Source organism: Tiliqua scincoides, chromosome 3, assembly GCF_035046505.1.
Source record: "Tiliqua scincoides isolate rTilSci1 chromosome 3, rTilSci1.hap2, whole genome shotgun sequence".
In the NCBI taxonomy this organism is placed as follows: Eukaryota; Metazoa; Chordata; class Lepidosauria; order Squamata; family Scincidae; genus Tiliqua; species Tiliqua scincoides.
The window spans coordinates 180,757,601-180,771,231 of record NC_089823.1 but is presented as its reverse complement, the minus strand read 5'-3'; the positions used below and the strand labels follow the sequence as shown (position 1 = coordinate 180,771,231).

At 44.1% G+C, this 13,631-nt stretch overlaps 2 protein-coding genes across 6 annotated transcripts in view; one reads left to right on the top strand and one right to left on the bottom strand.

The window, feature by feature from the left end:
* Nucleotides 1-1,975, bottom strand: part of CCDC186 (coiled-coil domain containing 186) — a 44,242-nt gene extending 42,267 nt beyond the window's left edge. Inside the window, exon 1 of the mRNA XM_066620497.1 lies at nt 1,875-1,975. The gene's annotated coding sequence lies outside the window, so the exon portion shown is untranslated. The remainder of the gene's footprint in view (nt 1-1,874) is intronic.
* Nucleotides 1,976-7,865: 5,890 nt separating this feature from the next.
* Nucleotides 7,866-13,631, top strand: part of TDRD1 (tudor domain containing 1) — a 48,181-nt gene continuing 42,415 nt past the window's right edge. For 4 of the 5 annotated variants that reach the window (XM_066619732.1, XM_066619730.1, XM_066619731.1 and 1 more), the window contains exons 1-2: nt 7,866-8,032; nt 9,534-9,840. In XM_066619732.1, the coding sequence (XP_066475829.1) occupies nt 9,591-9,840 (250 nt within the window). In that variant the 5' untranslated portion in view covers nt 7,866-8,032; nt 9,534-9,590. Of the gene's footprint in view, nt 8,033-8,862; nt 8,898-9,533; nt 9,841-13,631 lie in introns of those variants that run through there. The other variant, XM_066619729.1, reaches the window with a different exon arrangement.

The window sequence follows — 13,631 nt, the reverse complement described above, 5'->3', positions numbered from 1 at the left end:
TGAACTGCCTTAAGGTTGACTCCTGCAGCCTTTTCCATAACTGGATGTAGCCACACAGTGGAGGTTTGGGATCAGAGTTTTCCTTCTCTCAGATGAGGTGCCTTCCCAGGCTAAGGAGTCCCATCTACCCTGTTTAGTCGCCTCTTACACAAGTACAGCCAAACTGAGGGCCTATTCTTATCCCCCAGCCCCCAGGGGATATATCCCCCAGCCCCACTGAATGTAGTCTTTCGAAAACATGTCTAGGAACAGGCTGTAAATCTTACAGCGAAACCACTTGCTACTCAGTACATGAAGGCTGCCACAGATCATAGTGGAAAGAAAAGCAGAAACAAAAAGGGAGGGTAAGCCTGTCTCATCTCCATGCATGCAGGAAGTACAAATAGTAATTAACATTTTCCATTGAGAAAAATGCTAGCAAAGCAAGTTGATAATGCAGTGTAGGAGAGAAGTACAGCAGCTGAACCAGGAAGTAATACAAGGATTCTCAGTTAAGACTTTAACCTTAACTTAGAATAAACTATTTTTTCATCAGCACCTGAACTCATTTAGAGCACAAACTGTATTCGACTGAAAACAAAATAGCTATCAATACTTCCCTCCATGCCTACCCCCAAGTTCTGAGCTTTATAATGGGCAGAATGATCAAAGTATTGCAATATGTATAAGAATCTGTCAGAACAACAGCAAAGTCTATTCCTATTTAGAGTCAAGTATCAACATTTGTGGGAGGGAAAAAAACATTAAAGGTTCTGAATGCCATTCCTACCTAACTACAACCTAGAACAGCAGAAAATCTTACTAGGTGAACATCACCATTTTATACATATCTTCCTGGGAGTAAGTTCCATTGAGTTCAATAGAACTTACAGCGCAATCCTATGCATGTCTACTCAGAAGTCCTATTGTGTTCAATGGGGCTTACTCCCAGGAAAGTGTGGATAGGATTGCAGCCTAACCAGATTTGTAATGACATCATCCAAGACACCTGTAACAGCCCATCTCTAAAATGCAAACCAGCAAGAGGAATTCGGATTGTATCCCTCAATCATCCTTTTGTGGGTGACCTTGAGGGCAAAGCACTCACCTCTATCTGGTTTTACTTCCTGGAAGAACAGGTATAACCATGTTCACCTAATTCTGAGAGAGACTTCACTGATCTGTCATAAACATTTGAGTAGGAAACAGTCAGGCACATTAACAGCATCAAGCAACACAACCTACAAAAATGAGTGGCTCAATGATGATGAGAGATGGAAGATTTAGGAGAGATGAGTGGTTCTTTAAAAAAGATGAGAATTCTTTAAAAAAGAAACCACTGGAAGGCTCAATATCTAGCACCAAAACCTAAGGATGTAAAGAAGCATCCATTATATGGGACAGATAGGAAACGAAGCCAATGGACACTATATAATGCACACTAAGCACTGCAGAGCCCAACCCTAGCTAGGCATGTCTATTCAGAAGTAAATCCCCTTATATCCAATGGCACTTACTCCCAGGAAAGTGTGGATAGCATTGGAGCCTTAGCTAGGCATGTCAACTCAGAAGTAAACCCCCTTATTGTCAATGGGGCTTACTCCCTGGAAAGCGTGGATAGAATTGGAGCCTTAGGCTACAAGGGGATTTACTTCTGAGTAGACATGCCCAGCTAAAGCTCCAGCCTATACACCCGGGAGTAAGCCTCATTGACTAGAAGGGGATTTACTTCTGAGTAGACATGCCTAGCCAGGATTGGGCTGTAAGAGCCTCTGGACTCTGCCTAGTAACAGGTTCCATGTATGTCTCCCCAGCTCAAGCTACACAGATTAAGCCGCGAGGAATGTGGCTCAGCCACCAGGTCTCTCCCCCTTGCCCAGTCAGGAAGCTCTTACCAGTCTGCGGGGAAGCGGGCAACCAGAGGGTCGGCTGCAACGGCAGCTGTTGTCCCCCCCATGGCTGGCAGCGGGGACCGTCCTCCCGCCCCTGCTCCTGAAACAGCCCGAAGAGGAACTGAGAGCTGACACATCAACAAAGATGGCTGCTGCAGGCGCCGAGCAGCTCCAGCCGGGGAGGGGCGGAGGAGGGGCGGGACTGGAGCAGCCTGCGAGGGGGGAGGCTGCGCTGGGCTGGGCGGCTTCAGTACAAGGGGGAGGGGGGTTTCGTCTCCCTTAGGCTACAACCCTGGGCACACTTACCTGGCAGTAAGCCCCACTGACTATAATGGGACTTACTTCTGAGTAGACATGTGTAGGATGTGTGGAGGCAAGATTTCTTCTCTAGGCTGCAATCCTGTGCACGCTTACCTGGGAGTAAGCCCCACTGACTATAATGGGACTTACTTCTGAGTAGACATGTGTAGGATGTGTGGGGGAAGGTTTCTTCTTTAGGCTACAATCCTGTTCACGCTTACCTGGGAGTAAGCCCCACTGACTATAATGCGACTTACTTCTGAGTAGACAGGTGTAGGATGTGGGGAAGGAAGATTTCTTTAGGCTACAATCCTGTGCACACTTACCTGGGAGTAAGCCTCACTGACTATAATTGGACTTACTTCTGGGTAGACATGTGTAGGATGTGTGGGGGAAGGTTTCTTTAGGCTACAATCCTGTGCACGCTTACCTGGGAGTAAGCCCCACTGACTATAATGGGACTTACTTCTGAGTAGACATGTGTAGGATGTGTGTGGGAATGTTTCTTGTCCCTTAGGCGACAATCCTGTGCAAACTTACCTGGGAGTTAGTCCCATTCATTTACTATAATGGGACTTACTTCTGAGTAGACATGCCTAGGCTTGCCTCTTACCTAAACAGTGCTAGTCACAAGCCCTTCAAGCCAGCGTGCCATGACTCACAAGAACCTGTAGTAAATAAGAGAGGCAGAGAGGAGAGATGCCTCCCTCTCTGTACCTGGCTGAGCAGGTCAGCTCAGGTTTTCATCACCACAGGTTTCCAAGGATTAGGGCTGCAATCCTATCCACACTTAAGCCCCACTGACTACAATGGGATTTACTTCTGAGTAGACATTCTTAGGACTGGGCTCTAGGGCAGGATGACCAGACAGAGTGCCTATACAGGACTTTAATCATTGTATAGAAGAGGGAAATTTGGCAGGTGCAGATATGTAAACCCTCCCATACTGAGCTGCACCTGCTAAAATTCCCTTTTCTATACAGTGATTAAAGGTATAGTGCCTATACAATGCCCTCCATTGTATCTGCTCTAGGGTAGGCTAGTGCTGATTTAGGGCCCAATTCTACCCAACTTTCCAGCTCTGGTGCAACCACACTGTAGCCCATACCTTGTTCCCATAAATGTTCCCATACCTTGAGGATGCCTCTGTGATTGACTCCCCACCACAGTATGTACTGCATGCCCCTCTGGCATGGCTGCACTGGCACTGGAAAACTGGATAGGATTGGGCCCTTAGGCTGCACTGTTTCAGTTCTCACGGAAAGGAGAAGTGGTTGTTGTCTTGACCTCAAGGCAACATGAAGTCAGGCAATTAAAGGGGAGGAAAAAAAGACAGTTTTGCTTTTTGTGCCTCATAGCACAGCCCACAAACCACCACCGTATGGCAGGTGGAATGAGGGTGGCTGCCACAGAAATAACCACTTCCAGCCACTTGACAGACCACACCTATTCATGTCTACTCAGATGTAAGCCCCATTGTGTTCAATTAGATTTAGGGCCCAATCCTATCCCACTTTCCAGTGCCAATGCATTCCCTTACCTTGAGGAGGTCTCCACCAGTGCCTCTTCACTGCAGGATGCAGCACACACCCCATTGACATGGCTGCATCCCTGCTAGAAAGTTGGATAGGACTGGGCCCTTACTCCCTGGAAAGTGTGGATAGGACTTCAGCCTGAGGACCAAATTCTATCCAATTTTCCAGTGCTCGTGCAGCTGTGCCAATGGGGCATGCACTGCATACTGTGGTAGGGAGGCAGTCACAGAGGGATCCTTAAGGTATGGGAACATTTGTTCGCTTACCTCAGGGCTGCATTGCAGCTGCGCTCATGCTGGAAAGTTGGATAGGATTGGGCCCTGAGTTCATAAACCCTATGAAGCACAGGGCCGAATCCTATCCAACTTTTCAGTGCCAATGCAGTCTCATTGCAGCCTTGAGGTAAGGGAACAAATGCTGAAGAGGCCCCCCCCATGACTGCCCCTCCACTTCAGGATGCAGTGCGCACACCATTGCCACAGCTGCACCAGTACTGAAAAGTTGGATAGGATTGGACACACATTTCATTAGGGATGCTGTCTTATGAATGCTTTCCTAGAACTAAGCCTTGGGCTGCAATCCTATCCATACTTACCTGAGAGCAAGCCCCATTAACTATAGTGAAACTTACTTCTGAGTAGACATGACTAGGATTGTGCTCTCGCTAGAAAGGCTGAGATTTATTTACTTCCTAACTATCCCAAATCACTTCGAATACAATCTTATGCTGGAAGAGCTACTGAAACAACCTACTGGGACTTACTTCTGAGTAAATATGTATAGAATTGCGCTGTTGCAGTGCACCCACATCCTAACATGTTTACTCAGAAACTCACATTGTTTTTTCATTGGGACATCACTCCAAGAAGTGTGCATAGAATTGGGTTATTATAAGTAGATTTTGGGTAGTGAAATCATAGCGAATTCCACATCCTGCTGTATGTATCTGCACTACTGACTTGACCTGAACATACCAAGATCCAGGTCTACAGAGCTTTCGTCTTGAGTACACTTCTGTACTGCAGCGAGTCATGGACTCTTCGCTCACAACAGGAGAGGAAACTGAGCGCTTTCCACATGCGCTGCCTCCGACACATTCTCGGCATCACCTGGCAGGACAAAGTTCCAAACAACACAGTCCTGGAACGAGCTGGAATCCATAGCATGTATGCACTGCTGCAACAGAGACGCCTGCGTTGGCTCGGTCATGTTGTGAGAATGGATGATGGCCGGATCCCAAAGGATCTCCTCTATGGAGAACTCGTGCAAGGAAAGTGCCCTACAGGTAGACCACAGCTGCGATACAAGGACATCTGCAAGAGGGATCTGAAGGCCTTAGGGATGGACCTCAACAAGTGGGAAACCCTGGCCTCTGAGCAGCCTGCTTGGAGGCAGGCTGTGCAGCATGGCCTTTCCCAGTTTGAAGAGACACTTTGCCAACAGTCTGAGGCTAAGAGGCAAAGAAGGAAGGCCCATAGCCAGGGAGACAGACGAGGGACATTCTGCACTTGCTCCTGGTGTGGAAGGGATTGTCACTCCCGGATTGGCCTTTTCAGCCACACTAGACGCTGTTCCAGAACGACCTTTCAGAGCGCGATACCATAGTCTTTCGAGACTGAAGGTTGCCAATACAATACTGACTTGAACTGATGATTATTGGTAGTCACTTTCACCTCCTCAGGGAACGTTGGAAAATGTAAATTGTGTGAGAAAATCTGAGCACCTCTGAGATTACTTAGCACCCACACAATTGCCAGGATTATGTGGAACCTTTAACCTCCCCTATACTGCTCATATGCTTTTGTAGTGTAAGAGCCCAATCCTATGCATATCTACTCAGAAGTAACTCCCATTAGAGTCAGTGGGGCTTACTCCCAGGAAAGTAAGTAAGTAAGTAAGAAAGAAAGAAAGTAAGAAAAGTAAGTAAGGAAAATAGGTAAGTAAGTAAAAAAAATAGGATTGGGCTGCTACTGTATGGGCATGCAAAACTGTTCTAGTAGTACAATCCCATGTTTACTTGGAAATAATTCCCAACTCTGTTCAATAGGTTATAATAGCTTAACTACAGCCTTTTCTGATAGCAAGATAGCAAAATCAATATTGTGAAAACATGCATTTCATCAATCAAATTATCTTGCATAGCAAGAACAATCATCTGCATTAAGTGAATTTCATAAACTAGAGTTTTGAAATGCTGAGATGAGTGCTTTGGAAAACAGCCTGCTTGAACTAAGATAAACAGCTAGAATGTTGGGTCTGGACAAGGAATTCCCAGGCTCAAATCCTTCTCCTGTAGTACACTGAAAGGTTATTACTGTATTTCTCAATTTACCTTTCAATGATTATTGTGAGGATAAACCATCACTCTGAGACTGTAAGCCTATCCACACCTTCCTGGGAGTAAGCGCCATTGACTATAATGGGACTTACTTCTGAGTAGACAGGCCTAGAACTGGGCTCTGACCTTGAGGGTTCTGGATACAAATGTAGAAAAACATTGCAATCCAATAAAAATACACTTTAAAAGGAAAAGGGTCATGAAAATAGATTCAGTGCTGGGAAGAGAAGTTTGTCTCAATAAGTGCATTCCACACACCTATAAAATTAGCAACAAGTCAAAGAGTAAAAAATTCCCAGCAACTTGCGACCCTAGTGGCCAATGCAAGTGAATGCATTCTGCTTAACCCATTGAGCTCTATTTGGGGGGGGGGGGGTGCGTGATTGTAGTAAAGGAGGAGCAAACAGAAAATAGAAAAGCCCAGCATCACAAGTGACAGCCCAAGCCTACGCCTGTCTACTCAGAAGTAAGTCCCATTTTTGTCAATGGTGCTTATTCCCAGTAGGACTGAAGCCTCAGGCTCTGGTTATTTCCCTGTTTGGTCACAACGATTCTGATATACTACCAAAAAAAAAAAAGAAAAAAGATCATTACATAGTATTACTCCTCAAGCACATGGTTGCAATGCACTGCGCACAGCCAAGCGTGTAAGGCTGCAATCCTATGCACAGTCCTGGAGTAAGCCCCACTGAAGACAATGGGACTTACTTCTGAGTAGACAAGCATAGGCTTGTACCCTAAATGTCAATGTAGTGTGGAACTTAAGCGTGCGTATCGCTGATCTCAGGCTATAACACTTTGCAGCAGCGCGTGCGGGATCGCCAGCCGCAGCCCCGTGCCCTAAGCACAGCAAGGAACAAGCAGTGTGGACGAAAAGAACTTTGGGGACGTGCAAAAGGAAACAGCACAGCAGGCTGCACTGAGACGCACAAAGGGGACCTGTGGCTACAAGCCTATGCGTGTCTACTTAGAAGTAAGTTCCATTATAGTCAAAGGGGCTTACTCCCAGGAAAGCGTGGGTAGGACTGTAGCCTGCGTGGCCACAAGATGCAATCCACATGCAAATGCACCGAACGTGAACAGAGCGGCCACCTCCTTGAGTGCAGAACGGGCAGCGTGCACACCCTGACGCGGGTGCATCTGTTTGCAAGCGGGCGCGTGCAATCCCGCGCACGCGCGCCTCACTTCAGCTGGCTCAGCCCAACTATCGCCCCTGGAACAGCAATTCTGCAACCCGCCCCCTTGCGCCGTCCACCCGCTGCGTTGCTCCCGAACGTTCCATACAGGCACCAGGCGCATGTGCGGCTGAACGCGCGAAGACGAGCCAGAACTGAGTGTAAGGCTCAGGTGGCGCAGCATGAAGCGCCCAGGCTAGGGAGGTTGCTATAGGGAGGCCTTTGCGCGTGGCTGGGGGCCACTGGGGTGGACATGTGTCCCCCTAGGTCGCTGGGGGGACTTCAGTGATAGACAGGGCCTCTACCTATAGTATCTGCTTTGGTTTAGGCTCACCTTTGGCACAGGTGTGTTGAGTGAGGCTTAGCCTTAGGCTGAGGTTGGGAGAGCACTGCACAGGCCTCCTGAGGTGCCACCCCCCCAAGGTTTCATTGGCACAGGTGTGTTGAGTGAGGCTTAGCCTGCCTTGGGAGAGCACTGCACAGGCCTCCTGAGGTGCCACCCCCCCCCCAAAGGCTTCATTGGCACAGATGTGTTGAGTGAGGCTTAGGCTGAGGTTGGGAGAGCATTGCACAGGCCTCCTGAAGTAGCTAGCCCCCCTTCATCTCAAGCAAGGGTAGTAAGTGGCCTTAGGATGTCACCCTGAGAAATAAGCTCTTGAAGCACAGAAATGAGGACACCGGTTTAGGAGCGCATTGTTAGGGTTGTAGGTACAGCCCTTGCCCTACAAGGGCTTTGCTATTGGTGTACCGTCTCTTGCCCCCCACTTCTGCAGATACCATACTGCAATCCTGCACACACTAACCTGGGAGTAGGTAAGCGCCACTCAAATTGGGGCATTTGTTTGTAAGTAAACAAAGTTGGGCATGTGACATGGCTGGATCACAGGCTGAATCTTCATGTGTGGTGTAAGAATGTTGAGAGAATGGGATACAGTGCTTCAGGAGAAGTATTCTCCCCCCCTTTTTTAATGCTTCATCTTAAAACAAAAACTTCCTGCAACTAGAAAACAAGACTAACCTGGAGAAGACTGTGCTAGTGGTTTCTCTCTTATAGACTAATATTCTTCACATGCAGAATTGTTCTTGGGCAGGGTGACCAGCCATCCTCTTTTTCCAGGACATGTCCTCTTTTTTAGCCTTGTGTCCTAGAAAAAAAACTTAAATGTTTTTCTTTTCCCTGTGAGTGGGCCCCTGCAGGCAGCGCATAACCTTGTAATTAATAAATTATATGTAATGCAGTTTTAAATTTAATGAGTAAAATAGTGTTTAAATTAACCTCATGAAATCAATATGCAAGTGTTCTTAGCTTTTATTTCCTTTATTTTTCTTGAATGTCCTATTTTTGGGGTGCCTTGTCCTTGTTTGTGGTTATGACATCTTGTTGCCCTGTTCTTGGGGCTTTTTTATACTTATGGGATCATTTAAAAATTGTTTCCTTCGTCTGTTGTCTGAGAATATGGTCTGCAATAATACCATATTTGGATTCTTAACACCTTGTTCTACTGTACATAGGCCAGTGTCTATAAAAGGGGTTAACATACAAAGGGCCTGCAGAATTCTAGTTTCTTCTACAGTCAAGTCAATGTGCGTAGAGGGCTTTGATTCTTAAAATGAAAGCAGCTTTGCTCTTCACTCTCAGGAAGGGAGGAAGAAATGCATCACCATTTATCTTCCATAGGTGGGTTGATATAGTGCAAATTGACACTTGGCAATAGCATGATGCATGAAAAGTATGGGTTTGTTGTAATTAGGTAGTATCTCTTTTTCAGGTTCAGTTTTTCGTGGTTCAGTAGACATTTGCACTAAAGACATGTCTACAGGAGCAATATAAATGTGTTTTCAGCTAGTTTTTAGATTGAAAATACAACCATAATTCTACAATTTTCCTTCCTCTGAAACGGGGCTTTTGGCTCTGGAGGAACAGTTCTTGCTCTGGATAAGGGAGCCTATGAATGTCTCCTTTTAGTCTCTTTCCCATTTTGTTTTTTTAATATAAAGAAATACAGAATATTGAGCAAAGACTAGCTTACGCATGGAATCTTAGTCAAAGCTCTTAATACAGTATGTGTTAAAACATATTTTTGCAAGCATTTTTTATGAGTTTCTTCCACATTCAGGGAATGAGAGCCATTGTGTGGAAAAACTGAGGGTTCTACTTGTTTGGTAAATTATTAACAAATGAAACTGCTGCAACTGTAAAAGTAGGCTATGATTAACACAACTGCATGTTGTAAAAGTAAAGTTTTTATAAGAAGTCAGAGTGTTATGTCAGTCTACTTGTTTATGCAATTTAATTTTTTTATTATCTTCCTAGTTACTGGACAATAACGTCAAAGCTGGCAGGACATGGTTCTGATGTGGACGTACAGAGATGGCATGGAGATTTCACATAAAGGATAAGGAACTCAGAATGCCAAATGAATCTCTGAGAACTCCGTACACAACTCCCAACATCCAAAATTCTTTACCTGAAGATAAAGTGTCAGCATTATCCAAAAATTTCTTAATGTGTGACCAAACTAAATTGTGTTTTGTGAAGCATGGTGGTGGTTTGAGCGAAATCAGCCATGGTTGCTCTAGCAGGCAAATAATGGGATCAAGCATCAGTGAAGATCTGACAGGTGAGAAGAGATGTCTCATTTTAAAATACTTGAAATTTCTATCAGCCTGTGTAAGTGATGCCTTTGCAGTGTTCTGCATTCTTTTATGCAGCTTTAGCAAACTAGGAACAAGTTGAAGATATGCCGTTATACATTTGCAAACTGTTGTGCTTACCTCCTAAGAAACACTTGCAGTCCAGTCCTAGACATGTCTACTCAGAAATAAGTTCTATTGATTTCAGTGGGACTTATTCCTAGGTAAGTGTGTGTAGGATTGCAGCTGCCTTTCCTTTTTTTAAATATGACTTTATCGTTTTACATAGTGTACAAGCCGACTTTGGCATTTGTTTCAGCATAGAAAAGGTGTGATATAAATTTTTCAATAAGTTTTACTTATTGTATTTTATTAAGGTTTTAGCTCTGTTCTTTAGTTTTATGTCATATGGACAGCTCCCAACAAATTCTTAATCATTTGTCAACACATCCCACTTAATCAGCCTCTAGTGATGAAAGTTAGCAGTCCAAAAGGTCACTTTATTTAGAGACTTGATTGGAAGTGAAAAGAGAAACAAATATTCTGAAGATTTGTTTTTTATTGAAGAGAATAAAGAGAATGTTTAAAGAGAACATAAAGAGAATGAAGAGAATTTTTTTTTATTGAATTAGCTTTTTCTTATTATTATAACTTTGACTATAATTGCTTCCTTGAGTGTTACCCACTTTATTTTTGCCTTTCCTTTTCTTGGTAAAATAACTGCAGAAACGTTTTCAATAAATACAATAAATAAAAAAGTACTAAAATACAATATAAAAGCAGCACTCTGAAACAAATTGAAGAACAAGCCTTGCTGAGGGAGAATCAGCATGGCTTCTGTAAGCGTAAGTTTTGCCTCAAATGTTTTAGAATTATTTAAAAAGGTCAACAGGCATGTGGATGAACCCATGGAAATTTTATATCTGGATTTTCAAAAGATGCTTGATATGATCCCTCACCAAAGGCTGCTGAGAAAATTTCACAGTCAGAGATTAAGGGCAAATTCTCTTGGGTTAGGAACTGGTTGAAGACCAGGAAACAGAGTAGTTAGTAGGCAGTTTTCACAATGGAGAGAGGTGAAAAGCGCTGTACCCCTAGGATCTGTACTGGGACTTGTACTTTTCAACTTATAAATAAATGACCTGGAGTCAGGTATAAGCAATGAGGTAGCCAGGTTTGCAGATGACACTAAACGTTTCTGGATGGTGAGGACAAGAAGGGGTTGCAAAGAGCTCCAGAAGGATCTCTCCAAACTGGGAGAATGGGTAGCAAAACAGCAGATGCATTTCAGTATAAGTAAGTAATGCACATGGGGGGCAGGAATCAAAACTTCATGTTTAAGCCAATAGGTTCAGAGCTGTCTGTGACACATCAGGAAAGAGGTCTTGGGGTGGACATCTTAATGAAAGTGTCAACCCAGTGTGTGGTGTTGGTGAAGGGTCATTGGGTTCATTAAAAGGATTGAGAATAAAATGGCCAATATTATAATGCCATTGTACAAATGGATGGTACGTCCTCACCTGGAGTATTGCATACATTTCTGGTCTCCACATCTCATAAAGATCATAGTGGAACTAGAAAAGGTGCAGAAGAGAGTGACCAAAATAATTACTAGGCTGGGGCACCTCTCTTATGAGGAAAGGCTACAGCATTTGGGGCTCTTCAGTCTAGAAAAAAGGAACCTCAGGGGGGACTCACAATTGAGATGTACAAAATTATGCAGGGGATGGGTAGAGTAAATAGAGGGATGTTTTTTTCCATATCACACAACACCAGAACCAGTGGACATCCACTAAAATTGTGTGTTGGGAGAGTTAGAACAGATGAAGCGAAGTATTTATTTACCCAGTGCGTAATTAGGCTGTGGAACTCCTTGCTGCAGGATGTGGTGATGGTGTTTGACCTAGATGCCTTTAAAAGGGGATTGGACAAATTTCTAGAGGAAAAGTCTATCACAGGTTACAAGCCATGAGAGAGGTGCAAGGGAGTGGCAACTGGATGTCTTGGGTGCTCCCTGAGGTATCTGGTGGCTACTGTGAGATAGAGGAAGCTGGACTAGATGGACCTTTGGCCTGATCCAGCAGGGCTCTTCTTATGTTCTTACTAATTTGATAGAATCATTCAAAAACATAATGAAACTTTCATTTGCTGCTTAAAAACAGAAAAGGGGGGGGTTCTCTCTCCATGGAGAAGGAATTCCATTGATATGGCTTCATTGTTGGAAAGATCCTGTCTCTTGTGCTCATCAAACATATCTCAGTCAGAAGTGGGCCACAGAGCAGGACCTTCAAACTGTTTTAAGGGCTTCAGTGGGTTCCTAATGAAGCAGGTGGTTCTTGTGATAATCTGGTTGCAGAAAGTATAAGGCTTTACAACTAAAGTCTGCAGTTTGAAATCAACCCAGAAGTAGCTAAGCAGCCAGTGCATCTGGCACAAACAGACAGTCCCCCACTTAGGGAAGTCTTGAGTAACTTTGGCTGTATGTAAAATTGAGTAACTTCTGTTTGGGCTGCCTTTGCTGGGAGGAGCAAGAAGGTCATGCTGCTCAGTAAACAAAGTAGGAAATGCAGACCATGCTCGGTTTCCTCTTTGGTGTTAAAGAGTATGTGGAGGAAGGAAGCATGGGCAGTCCTCAGAGCACAAGGATTTGGCCCCTCGCCTTTCCAGTGGGGTAGGGAATAAGATGAGGAGGCAAGGGGCTGGATGGGGCAGCATTTTGTCATTTTTAAAGTCAGGCAGGAGGGAGAAATATTTCTTCTTTGAAAGGAGAGAAAGTGAAAGTAATTGCCTAACAATGAAATACATCTTCTCCATCAGTGCCTCTTCTCCCCATCCCTTGCTGAAATTGATAGTAGCAAACTTGGAGCTCCTTGATCTGAAACCCAGAACACTTTGAGAATCTGCTTCTGAATGTTCACAGGAATAGTCTGGTATGTTGTGTCTGCTGAAGCACACTGTAAACGGTTCTTTGTGCACAGCAATCTGAGTAATCATAGCTGAGCCCTATCTAGTTTCTGCTAATAATAAAAATTGCACTCCTATCCTTTTTTCTGTAACTTTTTCAAAGTCTGATAAGCATCATAATTGCTTTGCAGTTTGCTGATAATCTAAATTTTACTCACAGTTGCTGTGTTCTTTGCCAGACGGTTCAACCCATGAACAAAAAAATTATGTAGTTTTAAGTGAGGTTGCTTTCCTTTTAATATTTGCTTTGCAGCTTTCATGTCATTTACATTATAACAATCCCTTGATTTGACCTCTGCCATATTTATCTAAGAGAATGTGATAAATGATAATGTGATCCTAACTGATACAAGTGAAATTGCTTGTAATGTTCCTTCCAATATTGTTTTTCAGCCATGGAAAATAGTATGCATTAGCTCTAGCTATATTTGCTTTTTCTTGCTTTGCTTTTTTGGCAATTTGCCCACATAGCTTAATGATAAACCTTGACTGTCTTGAAGCATCCACTTGTGGTGAATGACAAATCTGGTGCCACTGGTTTTGACAGCAGGGATCTCACTTCTTCCCTCCAATCTGGGAGTTTAATTTTTATTTTAGCCTACTCTAGTTTGGGCATCACCCATCAGTCAGAGAAGGAGAACCAGCAGAGAGATTGTCAGAAAGAATACTCAGCTGCTCAGTTGTCAGTTGCCCTGGGATTGTAGATCCAAAGGAAACAGTCTGACATCTGTTCTCAGACAAGGTTCAGATGCGCTGAACTAGTAATCCATTTTTTCGTATTTGTAGTTTTAAAAAAATAATTGTCATAGGCCCT